The 16,132-nt window shown below is 44.6% G+C and overlaps 1 protein-coding gene across 7 annotated transcripts in view; it reads left to right on the forward strand.

Moving 5' to 3' along the window:
* The window catches only part of LOC146436495 (uncharacterized), a 74,406-nt gene that overhangs the window by 39,098 nt on the left and 19,176 nt on the right, over positions 1 to 16,132 (forward strand). For 3 of the 7 annotated variants that reach the window (XM_085062730.1, XM_085062731.1, XM_085062733.1), the window contains 5 exons: positions 7,399 to 7,684; positions 12,639 to 12,712; positions 13,240 to 13,325; positions 14,168 to 14,207; positions 14,937 to 15,017. In XM_085062730.1, coding sequence (XP_084918856.1) covers positions 12,647 to 12,712; positions 13,240 to 13,325; positions 14,168 to 14,207; positions 14,937 to 15,017 — 273 coding nt within the window. In that variant the 5' untranslated portion in view covers positions 7,399 to 7,684; positions 12,639 to 12,646. The other 4 variants (XM_085062734.1, XM_085062732.1, XM_085062729.1 and 1 more) reach the window with 4 other exon arrangements.

Consider the following 16,132-nt stretch of genomic DNA (forward strand, 5'->3'; position numbering starts at 1 on the left):
AAAGAATGACAGAGCAGTGCTTTTTTGGGAACTGTAACCTTGGTGCCCTGTTTTCATGTGACACTTGTGTTTAATTCTTTATCATCACTCATTAGCAGAAGTGCCATGGGCTTAGTGCCTGGTGTAAGAATGTTTCCTTTGGTCACTGAATAAAGGAGCAGCACCAGCAAAAGTGAAGTTTCATCTGTGTCGTTTGGGGATGATAAGGGTGATAAGGGATGTGGCAGGAAGGAAGCGCGGTGTGTGGTGAGAAGAGCATGTTCTCAAAGTAGCATATTTAGAGTGCAATACAGCAGGTACTTGGGGTGGGCACTTTGTCTTCTGGAGATGGTTTACAGCTGGAAAACAGGGCAGCCATTTGAAGCCATGTCAGTGGTACAAAAGTGGCCCCATCTCTTCAAGCCATGCTGCTGGAATGTTGTCCTCTCCAAGGGACCTGTAAGGTAATGGAGGAGGTGCTGGAGACTGCACAGGTTGGAAGGGTGGGACTGGGTTGCACCTGGGTCTGGGTTGGATTTACTGGGTGGGCTCCAGAGGGCCTCTGTCTCAAACCACCCCTGCTGCTTATTGTTGGGAGTGTGCTGTTACTCTGCTGAAAACCCTTCTGAAACAAGGGAGTCAGAAACAATCTGGGAAAGCAAATATTTTCTGATAACAGTGAGTAACAAGCTTTTGTTTGCTCTCAATGGAAGGAAGTGGGAGAAACATGTAGTTGCTCTAGCACAGCACAGGCTTTACTGCTGGAAAAGAGATTTAGTGCACACATTCCTCTAGCAGGTCCTAGGACGGGAGATATCCTTGAGGAAAGGTGCTTGAAGTGGGTGGGAAAGGCACAGCTTTTGTTTTGCCGCAGCAGTACATCTGTGTGAAGCACATGCTGAAGGAAAGTCTGTGGCCAAGATGGGAATCCCAGTCTAGGCCTACATGGGAAATGGGACCCAGGGAGATGAAGTCCTTTGTTTGTACTCAGTCAGGACAAGACTGAAGCAACTGTGCTTTAAAGGCAGGGCTCACAGAGGCCCCTCTCTACTCAACTAACAGTGATGATAAAGTGTGAACCAACTCTGATCTCTGTTCTCTGGAAAGATCCTTCCTGCTGAAGGACTTGGTATTTTGTTAAAAAAAGAAAAAGGCAAAAAGCTCCCATGCAATATTAGATTTGAAGTTTTATCTGAAGGCCTGCAGGCGTGTTCTAACTCAAGCAGGAATCTTATTCTTTGTGTTGGACCCATTCTTTGCATTAAGGAAAAAAAGTTCCTTTCCTATCAAAAGGAACTCCACTGCCCTTAGATGCTTATTTATTTGCAACTTCCCTTTTCCAAGCTTTCTTTCACAGTGAAGAGTCCAGCAGCCTTTCAGTAGGATGCATTGTGGTCTCACAGGTTTTGATCTTGGAACAGGAAGATTAACTTCCCAGGCTGCTGAGGAAATCATCATCCAGCTTGCAAATGCAATTTGTAGCAGGTAACTGAAATTTTGTGTTTATAAGTGAATTGTTTATAGTGAACTGTCTAGTTGTTGCTTTGTTGGGTGAGTGTTACAGCATTTTTAAGGTAAATGCACCTTTCAAGTGCAAAGTACGTTTTTTTTTTCTTTTTTCTTCAGCTAAGTAAAACTGCATCTTGAAATACAGGTGATACTTGAGTTGTGTTTGTTTGCTGGAGAGAACAGCATCTGCTGCTGTTTTTCTGGACAGCCTTGCATGGGTCTCCATCATACCAAATGCTTGTCTTTATATCACTGCCAAAAGCTTTCATGTACTTAAACTTCTTCCTCTGCTTTTTTAAACTTCCTCCTCTGCTTTTTATCTCATCCAAGAAGAGGTTTTGTGAGTTTTTTAGTTTTTCCATGAATGCTGTCACTTTCTTCATGCAGGCTCCAGCTTTCACTGGAAAAACCTTTCTCAAATATTTCTGTTGATAGACTTGAGCCTGCCCTTTGACTTGCTTTTATCCCACTTCCGTTGCTGTCCATTATTCACATAAAAAATGCTGAGGACATGCAAAACAGTAAATGTAGGTAATAGACCCACTGTGGTTCTGAGACCAGTTTTTTTGTGTTGCTTTCTCAAAAATGCCTCTGAAAACCTAGAAATGGAAAGATGGCATCTGTTTTGATGTCTGTTTGTGTCACCTAGCTCCCTTGGTTGTACATCCCCTTGGATCCTAGGCTTCACGGTGACAGGCATCCAGCACCAACCTGCCTGGCTGGTTTCCCACCACTCCCCTGAGCATCATTTCACTTATGACTTATGTACAGGAACTGTTAAGTCAGTAATATGGCTTGCTCCAAAATGTCAGTACCATTTAAATTTTGCTGTCTGGAAAGTTGTGTGTCTGTCTTTCAGCCCCTGTGGAAGGTTTAGTTTTAGATCAACCACGGCAAAGTGCTAATAGCCAAATACACAGTTAATTGCTAGATGTGTTTTGGAGCCCTGACTAAATGACACAGATGTTGGTTTCAACACTGCTCAAAAACCACAAGAATCCTTGAGTTATTTTTATATTGACTCCTAATCTGGAAAGCTGCTTTTAACAGGGTGTCCTACATGACCATTGCTGTTTTGTAAGCGGACGTATTACCTCTGCTTGAAGTCTTCACTTATGGTTGGATTTTACAAACATGTTTTCCACTAAGAAAAGAGGGGAGGACTTCTTGGGTGAGCAATTTCCTTAAAGGGAAGACAACCACTGTGAGAAGGGAAAACTGGTAGTAACAGGTATGGATCAAGCTGAGCAATTTCTTAGCTTCATTCTTTATTGGCAGTTGGGCTTTCCACATCGCTCAGGTTCCTGAAGCTCCAGGTGGGAACTGGGGGAGTGAAGTCTCTCCCAATGTAAGCAAAGAGCCATCCATGTTCAAGACTGTCAGATAAAACTGAGTAGACACAAGTCTGTGGGGCCTGATGGGATGCATTGCAGGATCCTGAGGGAACTGGGTGATGTGGGTGGCAAGCCATTTTCCTGCACTTTTGAAAAGTCACAGTGTTCAGGCAAAGTCCCTGGTGACTGGAAAAAAGGGAGGCATTACTCCTGTTTTTAGAAGGATAGAAAGGAGGACTCTGGTGACTACAGACTAGTGAGCCTCACCTCTGTGGCTGGGAAGATCATGGAGCAGATCCTCACAGAGGCAATGCTAAAGCACATTTAAGATGAGGAGGTGATCTGACACAGCCAGCATGGCTTCACCTCGAGCACATTGTGCCTGACCAACCTGGTGGCATTCTCTGGTGGAGTGGCTGCAACACTCAACAAGGGAAGATGAACAGGTGTCATCAACATAGAGTTCTGTAAGCCCTTTGACATGATCTTACATGACATCCTTATCTCTGAATTGGAGAGATACAGATTTGAAGGGTGGACTGCTGGGTAGATAAGAAATTGGCTGGGTGGATGTAACCAGGGAGTTGTGGTTAGTGTCTCTGTGTCCTGGTGGAGGCCAGTGACAAGTGGCATCCCTCAGGATTCTGTCTTGGAAACTGTGCTCTTTATAGGCCAACAGTGTATACTCAGAGACCAGGAAATCAATGCAGCCCAGGCTGCATCCAAAGCAGCGCAGCCAGCAGGGTGAGAGAGGGGATTCTCCTACTCTACTCTACTCTCATGAGATCCCACCTGGAGTACTGTGTCCAGCTCCAGAGTCGCTAGCATAGGAAAGCCATGGACCAGTTACAGCAGGTCCAGAGAAGGGCCACAAAGATGATCAGGGGGCTGGAGGACCTCCTGTGAGAACAGGTGGAGAGAACTGGTGGTGTTCAGCCCAGAAAAGAGAGGGCTCCAGGGAGACCTTAGAGGACCTTCCAATACTGAAAGAGGGCATAGAATAAAAGAGGGAGAGTTAGTTTTTACACAGGCACATATGGATAGGACAAGGGTGAATGATTTCAAACTAAAAGAAGAGAGATTAAATGTTAGGAAGAAATTCTTTACTCAGGGAATGGTGAGACACTGGAACAGGTTGCCCAGAAATATTGTAGATGCCCTATCCCTGGAAGTGTTCAAGGCCAGGCCAGATGGGGCCCTCAGCAATCTGTGAACAGCATCCCTGTCCTTAGCATGGGGATTGGAATTAGATGATCTCCAAGGTTCCTTCCAACCCAAACCATTTTATGGTTCTATGATTACATTTTCTTGTTTAGTAAAATGTTGGGTTTGCACACACACACAAAATTCCTGCATGTCTTACATTGGCATGATTTTAGGAGTTAACAACAAGCAAAAAGAAAGGGAAAAGTTAGGTTGTAATTAAAAAGATTGCTTTCATATGACTTAAAAAAAACCCTACATATCCTAATGCTGTCCTGTATGTAGTTCCAAGGCTGTTAAAAATGCTTTGGGAGACGTTTTCTCAGTACTTTCCGGTGTTGGATCAAATACTTCTTGTTTTCTCTCAAGTTTTCTATTACTGGATATGCTTGCATGGGGCTTTGATAGAAGAAAACAAGTTAACAAAGGCTCATGCATTAGCATCTGGAGATGCTGTTTGAAGGTAATGCAAATCCAGGATACTGCCAGTAAAATGGTGAGGGAGTGTCCTCTGCAGAGGCTGCCAAAGACAAATAATTTCCTGCAAGGTTTCTGTGTTTGGAGGCAGTGTGAGCTGATTAAATGCATTTAAAGTGATTGAAGGAATGAGGGTGGTTCCCAGGGGCTAGGCAGTAGCTGGGGTCAGGCTAATGGCTGAAGCTGCCTCCCTCCTAAAAATGAGGGGAAGCCAGCGGCTCTGGAATGCAGTGTAAGACATATACAGTCAGCATAGGTCTCACTTTAACTCAGCTTAGATATCTATAACATACAAGTCATTCCCCTCAGTAATTATTTTGGACAAGTTTTTCATGGACAAGTTGCATCTTTTTAGTGGATTTTTAACTTCCTACTCCTTTATTTCATTGGCTATACCAGCAACTTTATATAACAGTACGTTTGTTATTTCCTTGTATGTGTTTTAAAAAAGATGCTGCCTGTGTGCCAAAGAGAGCACAGACTGCCAGCAGCATGATAGCTTATGTTTGCATCCTTGTTCCTTTGGTTTTGGCTAGGGAGCATCTCTAGATCCACAGTGCCCAGGGTGACATCTTGGGTATCAGCCAGGACACGTGTCCTCACCCTGCTGCTTTGGGCACGTGTTGGGTGTGGGTGGCCTCTAGCTGACAGTGCCCGCTAAGCCAAAACCAGGCAAAGTTTTAAATAGCAAAAGGAGCCTTTAGCTTACCTAAAATTGCCAAGTATAGCTGGAGGCAAGAATGACAAGGGGAAGAGTAGTGTGTCCTGTAGTGTTGCTACATGTACCAAAAAGAATAAAATACAGTATTTTAGGAGGAATGCATGTCCAAGCAGAGAATCACTATCATTGTAGCTTCTGTTAGTTTATGGTTAAAGAAATGCAAACTGCTCTTCCAGTCAAACCAAAGAAGTCAGTTCCTAAGCTCTGTGTTGATATAGTTCCCTTCTAGGTCAGTGCATCGCCCAAAAAAAGAGGATTTTATTTGTGTTTTCCCTCTGGCTTTTTTTTTTTTGCCCTTTTTATAGACACTGGAATGGAAAAAGGAGGGAATGCAGAGAGAAAATTAATCTTCAATTCCCAAAAGCAGCATGTGGACTTTTGCATTCTTTAGTTTACTACTTTTTTTCAAATGAAAAGTCATTTAAATAATGGTGCTTTAAAAAAATAATTCATGCATCTCTGATTTTTGTGCCGACCTTTGTCTGTTTGTTTTTTTTGCTATTGTTGTCTCTAGAAGACAAGTTCATGTTAAAAAGAGCTTAAAAAATATTTGGATGCTCTTTTATCCCCATGAGGTCTAAAAATAGAAGCTGACAAAGAATTGCTTATAGACTCATTGCTCTGCTCAGAGGGTTTAGCTTATGTCTAAAGCTGCATCTTCTGACTTTGTAACAGCTGAGCTGTGCAGAAGCACCAAGGCTGCGCTTACTGAGTGTAAGTAGGGAGGAGACCAAATCTCTTTATCAGCCCTCCTATTTCTCTCCTCCCATCTCCATCCTTGGCAGAAGAGCACCAAGGCACAGCACCGAAAACATGTGAGAATGAGAGCGAGATGTAAGTACTGGGAGCAAAGGAAGAGGGATAGTGGGGAGAAGGTTGAGAGATGTTGTATTTGTTGGTAGTACTGCTTGTGTTGAGGTGGGTGGATAGCATGTAACTGTGGTCTTACATGGCCTTTTAGTTATTTCTATAACTAGAAGAGTTGGCTAATGTATATGAGTTTCTTGATATTTCCATAGTCTAGTGGCAAAGTGTTGTCATTTGTGATTCACAGCTTGCCGTTGTACTGTCAAAGCTTGGTGCAAATTGGGAGAATAGAGGGAAATGTGTGTAATCTGCATTTAATGCATGTAAGCCATATTACAACCTACTAGGGGATAACATGTAAAAAATATAATCTGTGTTAGGGGTTACTTGGTTATAACGGTGGCCACCTCTGAAAGGGTGTGAGGCCTTCTGCACTTCAGGGCCTCCAAGTTGTTACACTTCAGTGCTGGAAGGGTGACAGCAGGGAAACTCAATGCATTGAGTTGAGGTGATAGCTCAGGAACATTGGGAAAAGTCCATTTGCTGGTGTTTGTGAGGGGGATTGGAGGAGAGGTGGCATTATTAAAGTGGCAGCTCATGACAAAAGTGAGCTGTGCTTCATGTCCCCGGTGCTCATTGGTTTCAAGCAAAGCATTGTGCTTTGGGATGATGTCTTGATTTCACACTTGTGGAACCAATGCGCTGCTTCTCTGAGCTGCTGAAGATGAGAACTAGAAAGTTGGTTTTTTTAAGTGGTAGCTCTCTCTGTTGGGCTCTGGTGTCCTTTGGACTGTGTAGCTGTTCAAATGTATCAGGGAGAGCTGCCAGTGCTGGAAGGTGGCTCAGGTGACACAGCCTGTGCCAGCTCTTCTGCTATGCAAGTCAGTGATGCTGTGTACTGGTCTTTGCTTGACCCAAGTCCTGAAGGAATGGCTGGAACCCTCCATTGCAGCGCTTCTTAGGGGCAGCATGCTCTTAGATCAGCTGGAGCTGGATGTAATACTGTTCCTTTGGTTAGGGCAAGGGGGTATATTCTGCCTGCTGAATTACTGGTGCAATGTGCCTGCTGGTACAAAGGTGTGTTGGGCTCTCAAACCTGCATGGGAAGCCCTGCCACTCAACCAGGCTGGAAAATGGCCAGAAAAACTACACCAGCATTTTTTTCTGCAATACAGATGAGTGTAGTTTAATTTCTGCCATTGTGTGCCCTGCAGTTACAGCCTGTTCCTTCCCCATCGTGATGCTGCCTTAATGCTAGCTCCAATGGGACCTGCCTTTCCTGTATTCAAAGACCCCTGTGCTGGTGAAGGATGGTGCCTTTGCTCTGCCAGAACTGGAAAACTGACCAACTTCTTATTTCTTTTGCAGTGAACCTGGGGGACAAGAGAGTGTGGATTGCCTCCTGCCTTGCCTCTTCTCCCAGCTGCCTGTGGTGAGCTCTCATGTGCCAGAGGACGAGGGTGGAGGAGAGCTGCCACACAAAGCTCGGGCAGTGTGAGTGAGCCAAAGGGCATTTGACCAGTGGGCTGTGGCAACTAGGGGTCTTCACCCCACCCTGCGGCAGAGACAACTGGCTCCTGCCAGGTGGATGCCTTCAGGGGAGTGGACAACTCCAGCTGAACTGATGAATCCTGGCACCTGATACCAGGCTCAGGTAAGGGTGCGTTGCTTGGAGCTGGGTTGTGCTTTCATCCTGTCATCTGCAAACTCACAGACTGGCTCTGGAGCAAATGAGAATCGCCCTGAAAGCTGCCATATACTGTGGTTACACATAGTAATAAAACAGCAGGATCTCATCTACAATGATGCTGGATGCTCTGGCTTGTTGGGACATTGCTGGTGGCATTAAAGTGAGTTGCAGTGGGGGTTATCCCTTGGTGTTGCCAGTACCTCTACTGAGGGAAGTGACTGATTTTATCCAGCACAGCATCCAGTGTAGTTTCAGATACAATGCAAGTTTACTGGCACAGGAGATCATTTGAATTTTTTGTAGCACATCTGTGATTCATTTAAAGTGATCTCTCGGTAGTCATTTTCAAAGACCCCAAGACAGTTAAAACAAATCTCCCTGCAATTCAGCTTGCTTAGTGCTCCTTATGCTCTTAAAACAAACAAATGAAAACGCTTGCTTGTGTGCTCTTGGGTCGTAGTCAAGGAAATAAACATGCAAACAGGATCTCCTGTATCTTGGTTCATCCTGCTTGATAGTAATTTCATTCCTGAAGCTGTAATTCGCTTTGTGAGTGCAGATCTTGATTTTCTTTCCGGCAGCAGGGATGTAATTGTGTACTGGATTTGGGCTAAGGTTGGTGATACACAGTCCAGTGATGTATTTTGAAGCTGGTGCCTGGCCAGGATGTTTGCAGTCTGGGTTTGTTAGTGAGAGAGAATCTGCGCATGGGGATCAGCAGAAATCCTTGATGCAAGTGCATTGAGTGTGCTGTCCATTTTGGAACAGAAATTTGGGAGTCTTAATTAAAAAAAAAATGCTGCAGCAGCTGCAGCACTGGAGTTGGGGATGCTGGCCAGTCTTGTACCAAGGCCTCAGGAGTAGGTTGACTTCCGCATGGGGTTGGTTCTCATGAAACAGAAGTTCTGCCTGCAGTCGGTGGTGCCGTGGCCATCGCTTCCTCCTCAGCTCATCACCTCATGGGCACACAGCCAGGCATACTGGTGCCCTCCTGCCACAGCCCCTTCTGGATGCCATGGGGAACTTTGAGGTTTCCTCAGGCCGTGGCAATGCAGTCAGCAGTCCCAAAGCCATGCTCATTTTGGCTGTGCTCAGTAGGTATGTGCAGTGGTGCAATGCCACAGGTTTGCTTCTGAAAGGCTTTTGAGCATATGGGACAGCAGCCTCTGATGACAGCTCCTCTCAGCTTGCAGCTGCTGACTGTCCCTCTAGATTCTACCAGACAACCAGGATGGGCAGGTTGCTCCAAGCCCTTAGCCTGTGTGGTTTGAAGCATGTCAACGTGCCTGTTTCATGCACTTCAAAACCCTGATGGGGTTTACTCAACTTTTCACAGCTTGCTTTAGCCACTTGCACTGCTCTGCATGGCCAGGTTTATTCCAGGGCATGCAAGTGCATGAGTCACTGGTACAACTACTAGTAGCTTTACAAGTGAGTAGTTGCTTTAAAAGTGCTTTGCTGGGGGAAGTGGTGCAGACTGCAGGTGTACCTTGTCAGAGGGTCTCACCTCTTAGCAGATGTTGTATAAGCATCTTCACTTGTATAGATGGATATGCTTTTCCTTTAAAACTGTTCCCCTAAAGGAAAAATTGCAGGCTGATACCATAGATGGCTAAAGACATAAAATGCTGTATTAAAATGTGCTTTTAAAATAGAATGTGAAACAGGAACGGAGACTTGTTATGATTCAGCAGTGGTTGGTGTGACTGTAGAAGTATGTACCTTTTAAAATTTATTTCACAGAAGTAGTTTCAGTCTGATAGAGGCCAGAGTGGGGGTGCAGTATGCTGTGTCAAAACCTGGGTTTTTTTTTTTCTCCTAGCAGCAGTCTCTATTTAAAGTTAAGTGGACACATTCAGAATGAGCACACACTCACCTAAACCCATTTCTGCTTTTTCAGTGACCTTTTACCAAATAAAAAACAACTACAAATGTGTAGTCTTAATCTCAAATGGCTTGAGTAGATACTGTTCTACAGTACAAAAGATTTTAAAATTGAGTTCCAAAATATCCTCAAATCCAGCCCAAGACTGAGAACATGTTGCTACGCTGTGTTTCCTGAGAAGAGATTTTATCGATATTTTCATTTTCAAAAGCCCTTCTGCCAAGTACTGGCAGGGTGATTGCTGATGGGTTTATAAGTGTGAGGCATCGTGTTGTCGCTAGGGGTGACAGGGGACATGTGTGTGTGTCCTGGGCTGTGTCACAAGGAGCACTGCTGCTGAGCCATGGGAAATGCTCAGTTCTTCTGGGCAGTGAGCAGGGCTGCAGCACTGGGGGTGACTGGTGGGCAGAGATTCCCCTCTCCCAGCCAGGCTGGTCCCAGCAGGGGCTATCCCATGTGGGGCAATGGGAGCTCGGCAGATCTGTCTGGAAAAACATGGGGCTTGTGGGGAAGGTTATAACAGTAAATCTGATTTATGGAGAACAATTTTGACATGAAGTCTTGAATTTTTTATGCAGATACTTTCTTCTCACTGCCAATATTTGAGATACCAGCTGGTGAATTAATTTCAGGAAAGCTGTTTTCATTCAAAAACTAAGTATTTTATTTCAGGTTTGATGATGGCTAGATAATGTTCAATGCAGGATGCATTTTCATTAAGCATCTTTAGGTCTACTGTTCCTGATATTAATTTTTACTTCCTTAAATTGTAGACTGGAAGCTGCAAGTTTTAATCCGAGATGATAGTTTGTGGGTGTTTTCAACTCATTATTTTTAAAAGCAGCTAGTTAATAACTTTGTTTCCCAGTTGAATTTAAGTGTGCATGGCTCAGGACTTGCTGTTGCTTATATCCCAGTAAATTATCTAATACCATTGTTGCATTGCTCACATTTTCTTACTATTCCTGTTCATAGCAGCTTCATCTGCTGTGTTTGTCATAGGAAAAAAAATCTCTTTGCCAGGAAAATACAGTACTCGCAGGAGAAAATTGGGTGGCAGACTTGAGAAAGTAATATGAGTGGTGTATTAAAAAAAAGTATGCAGTCATACATAGGTATGTGGAAAAGCATGGCAGGTACAGCCTGTTCCTATTTATAGGAAGCCTGTTTACATCAAGGAAAAAAATGATGTGTTTCATCAAATCCTTCAGAAAATCAAAGTCTCAGTACTTTCCATGTACACAAGGTGTCATTTTCCTCAAGCAAATGCTATATAACATCATGGTGTCAAAACTACTCTGGAGTTTGAGCATGTGCAGAATTAAATAACAAAAATACCCCTATTCAATATATGCTATTACAGAGCTAAGCTATGATCTGTTCCCTGTCCAGAGTACTTTGTCAATCACATTGTTGAGTGCAGCACTGTCCCTGTGCTCCCCAAAGCAGCAGCATTGTGGTTAGACCCTGAGGCTGGTGTAGCCACTTGCCATTCCGTCCTTCCCACTGCCATCAACTATTTTCAAGTCTTTTCCTAAATTTGGACTTTTGCACAGTTATAGTAGAAAGAGAAAACAAATGTGCATGTTCCAGGCATGAGATGCAAAACTGGCTCCTTTGCACAAGTCTGGTGTTTCTGGCTGCAGAGAGGCTTTTGCAGAGGTGGGTGCCAAAATATATGTGTTCTTGCTGTGTCCCATGGTACCAAATTGCTCTTCCTTTGTTACTCTATTATGGAGTGTGGTTAGAGATGTTCAGAATAGCTTTCACTTTGTAAGTGTCTTGAAAAATTGCCCATTTAATTTGATGTATGGTTTATTTTTGCCCTGTAGCCTGCTGAATATTTGTATTTTTAGCAGCGTATAAAAGACTTCATTTGAATTTTTTGGCCCCATGACAACAACAACAACAACAAAAAAGTCAGAATTAGGGGAGTGAAATTGCCTTTGAGTTAAATTTCATGGGCGATGTGAGAAGATGCAGAAATATTAGGTGACATTGTGACACAGTTACTCAGACCTTGTTACTTTGAAAAATTAAGCTGTGATTAAAATTTATTGAGCAAAGATTGCATTTGAAAAAGGAGCTGCAACTTGGAAAAATTAAAGAGTAAAATACACTTTAATATTTCTGTCCTTGCTCTGTTTTGATTGTGGAGGCAATAATGGGGGAAGATACACCCGTTCCTGCTGTGAATTTGAAGAATTTGCGTTACGCAGCACATGCAAGTAGTTATGGCTTGACAGAGAGGATGCTCCTTTGCGCTTGTACAGGACAACACTCAAGTTGTGTTTGACATGGCAAGTTACCTTGCTTGTATGTATGTGTATGGGATGAAGCAGAGCAGTGGGCACAGCTCTCAGGGTCTTGCTTAGACCAAGACTAGTCTGTCTCAGCATAGGTGGGGACATCTTACCACTGTGTTGTTTTTCTTTTGGAGTTGTATGTAGAAGGTGATTGCCTTCTACAGAGGTAATCTAGAGGCCAGTTTACTTGTCTCATGCACACTTCAGTAGGCAAAAAACTTCTTCTTTTGGTTTCCTGTTTGATGTTAAATCTGCCTCTGGATGCCCCTACAGAGCATCTCATGGTTTCCTATCCAAAGATAGGGCAGGATTGTGGTGCCTTGCTGTCATCCACATGGATGGTGTGCTAGGCAGAGCCTGGCTGGCACCTGTCCTGTGCCACCCAGGGGCTCTGTGGCTGGTTTGCGTGTCTTGATTTAAAAGCCATTTCTTTCATACTGTCATGTGTGTGCCTGAGAACAAAGACAAGACCCCCCCCTTGCTCGGGTTGGGCTGTGTCCTGGAGCAGGGAGCTGGTGGTCCTGCTGCATGCAGGCAAGCTCCATGAATGCTCTGTACAGCGGCTGTGCAACCTCAGCCTAATTTTAGCTGTGGGATAATGACTGGAAGCTAAAATTGTCAGCAAACGTTTTTTGTATTAGCACTTCCCTAAAATATTTCACATGCTGTATACACATTTACTTATCTCCTTTCCCCTCCCTTCTGCTTTTTTTTTTTCCCATTACAGCTTCTGATATGAAGAAGGATATAGAGTCTTTAATAGCCCAGGAAAAAGCAGAGATCGTCGCCAAGTATGAGAAGGTACCAGCCTCATGCCTCTCCCCAGCATGCTGGCTACAGTTGAAGCTGTTTAATCAATTAGGAATGCATCAAATAGGGACTTTTGCCTCCCTGCAGGCATCGCCCCAGTAACCCTCATGCCATCAGGCTTCATGCCAGCTCTCCCTGCATCTACCTCCCCTCTCACTACATCCCCAAAGTTTCTTGCAGATCCCATGTGTGCTCAACATAGATACTGAAAGGTGCTGAGCTTCTGGTGCTTCAGTGCTCCCTTAATACCAGGATAGCTTATGCCCAACAGCACTGTTTTTTCTCATGTACAGCCCGTCCCAGTCTCTAGTAGAGGCACACATGGAACGGTGGATAGGCTGAACTTGCACATTTTTCTCTTGCCTGCCTTGTATTTAGCTCTTTAGCGCTGGTTTTGCTCTCCTGGCTCTGTGCCTTTTATCATCTGGGAGAGAAAGATGTGGGCTTGGGGGGCAGGATGCAGGCACTGGGGCATTCCTGATGCTGGACCAGCTCACAGGTGTCCTCTCTGCTTTCAGGGCAGGCAGGAGGGAGCTCAGATTGACCAGTGGGAAGATGCTGATTTCACGCTGTACAAAGTTACAGACCGGTTTGGATTCCTGCAGTAAGTCCTCCTGCCCTCTCCTTTCCTCTCTGACCTGTGTGTGTGCACCATCCTTCTGCACTGAGCATGACAGGCCCAGCATCTCTCCATTAAGCTGCTCTGTGGCTTGGCTTGATCAATCCCAAATGCAGCAGGAAAGACTAGATAGGCCTCTTTCCTCAACTGTGCATGTTCAAACACTCTGATGCTTTGAATCTGCTGCAAGACAAGGCTCAGAAATGGTTTCCTACCACAAGCCTGGCGTTAGAAGGTGCAGGCTGGTGTTCCTGTGCCTTCATGGAGGACTGTGGTGTGTCACAGAGGGAGAAGCCCTTGCATTTGTATCTGATGATTCAGGGAGCTGTAGGAAGAAGTGAGACAAGATATCTGATCATCTTTGGTTCCCTTAGGAAATCTCCATCCTAACCAAGGCACAGATGAATTAGATGTACACTCTGCCTGGGAACAGGGCTTAAAAGAACTATTTTTTTCTGATCCTGAACAAAAGTTATAATAGTAGGCATTCTGTGTGCAAGAATGGAGTTTGAAGTAATTGCTCTCCAGAAATTCTGCTTCCCCACCCTTTGAACTGCTGATCATGGGTGTATTGAAGAGAAAATATATACCCAGGATTTCCAGTTATGTCCAGTGCTTGATTACCCCCCAGGAGCTTCTGTTGGGTAGTGGGATTTTGGATGGTCCTTCCCCTGCCTCTTTCATGCTGGGGACAGCTGTAGGAAAGGTACAAAGTCCCCTGGACGTATCCCCTAAGGTGTCTGAGGTGATCCCTGAGCTGCAGCACCCCATGCTCCTCCACACCCTTTCTTGCCCATGACGTAACCAGTGACCCCTTGCTTTTCCAGCGAGCAGGAGCTGCCAACCCGCACCGCCTTGGAGGAGAAGGTGAGAGCTGCCAGCTCTGTCATCATGGATGTGGCATCCTTATCACACCAGCTGGGGAGGGAATGTTTTTTGAGGAAATGAGTGAGCAAGTAAGAGCAAAGTAGACAGCCAGCGCTCACTGGTCACTGCTGCTTTCCCAGAGTGGGAGCTCTGCACGATGCCCAGCTGGTGGTGCTTTTATTTTGCTGTGTCAGACATCTTCCCTCCTTCACACTGCACTGAAAAAGCACCTCTTAAAGCAATTTTGGGCTTTTCCCTCTGCTTTGGCACAGTGCTCAGCAGCTGTGGCTCATAAAGGGGACTGCATGTGCAAGGGGAAATGGTGGAAGTTGTAGGTAATCATGATCTCCATCCTCATCTCCCCTGAGATGGGAGTCTGTTGTCTGTTAGGACCCTGCTAACAGGGACTAAATCACATTTCTGCCCATCTGATACAGTGATAGGATTTGAGGTTAGCTGAACTTGCAAAGATTTTTATTGTCAGGGTATACTCCACTTGGGAATGCTTTCTCTGTGTTAAGCCTGTGTGTCATCACTTTTACCAATGCTGCTTTTAATTACCAAGTGCTGAAATTACCAGTTTCTGCACGCACCTGTGGATTATTCTCATCCCTTAGGTGAGGTCTTTGCATATAAGTTTAAATCTAGGACAATGAAGTTCTGTATTTTCACGAGTCGTCTCCTGGGGGTTTTTTTCTTAAATTTGTTTTGTCTTCTCCCTTGCACCAGCAAAAGCAGCAGGAAATCGAACGTGTGGACAAGTGGCTTAAGATGCTGAAGAAATGGGGCAAATACAGAAACAGTGACAAGGTAAGGAGGAAAAAAAAGAGTGAATGTCTGGAAGGGCGGATGTGATGCATCCTTATGATGAGTCAGGCTTTCAAAAAATTGATAGAGAAACTAGACATCTCTGGAACATTGCCAGATTCTACTCGTTAGTCTTTAATATTTTAAATCTTTCTTAGAAATACTGGGTTACCAGTCGAGGTAAAAATCCTGTTCTGACTTACATAGCTTTAAAAAGTGTTTCCTAAATGCTGCTGCCATGTTTGCACTTCTGCTTCCCTGTGCAAGCAGGAGCACAGCAGGGATGTTTGTGTGCCCACCTGGGTCCTTGCCCTGTGAGAGCAGAGGGCAGTGCACACCACACGTTGCTTCTGTGTCTCCACCTTCTGGCAGGGATGTGGGAGATGTATTGATATGGCCCAGTTGATGTTCTTTGTAATTCTCCCTGGGGGAAGAATTATTTGTCTAGAACATTACCTAGATTTTGTATTTTGCTCCTAGCTGTGCCTATGAGAAGCCACTTAGGTATTATATTGTGTCCACCCGTCTGTGGAAATCAAGGATGGAGACACCAACATTATGTCTTGATTTGGTGTTAAAAAAAATCTGCACCAAACACCACTGCAAAATGGAATTGTTTTTAATAAATAGAATGTTATATGTTCCTATTACTAACTTCTTGAAACAAAAAACCCCCTTTGAACCTGACAGGACCCTTGCTGTGTAAGGAGAGGAGTGTTGCTCAGGAGAGGGCTGAAGTCTGGCAATACCTTGTTGCCATGGCCTCTGCAGTCTTCATGTTTAGCAGGGGGAGTGCAGTGTTTGGCTGGACCACTTCTAGCTCCTGCTAGGAGTCCTTGGGAGGAATTTGAGCTTGGTTAAAAGGGTTATGTAGGGAGATATATCTCTGAAGAGTATCTGCATAGACATTGAGCAGGGCATCCTCCTTGCCCAGCTGTCAGGAGTCACGTCCAGATCACCCAGCCAAAGACCAGTTGTAGTCTCATCCTTTAAAAAAATAGAAACAAAATCATCTTAATGACGCAGGGATGGGGTAGAGGTGGGCTTGGGATTTTATAATCCTTCTGCTCACTTCAGAGTGGTTCTAATTACTTTGTTCATCAGTGCTGCTCCACGGG

The sequence above is a fragment of the Lichenostomus cassidix genome, chromosome 5, assembly GCF_008360975.1.
Source record: "Lichenostomus cassidix isolate B80296 chromosome 5, HeHo_3.0, whole genome shotgun sequence".
Classification (NCBI taxonomy): Eukaryota; Metazoa; Chordata; class Aves; order Passeriformes; family Meliphagidae; genus Lichenostomus; species Lichenostomus cassidix.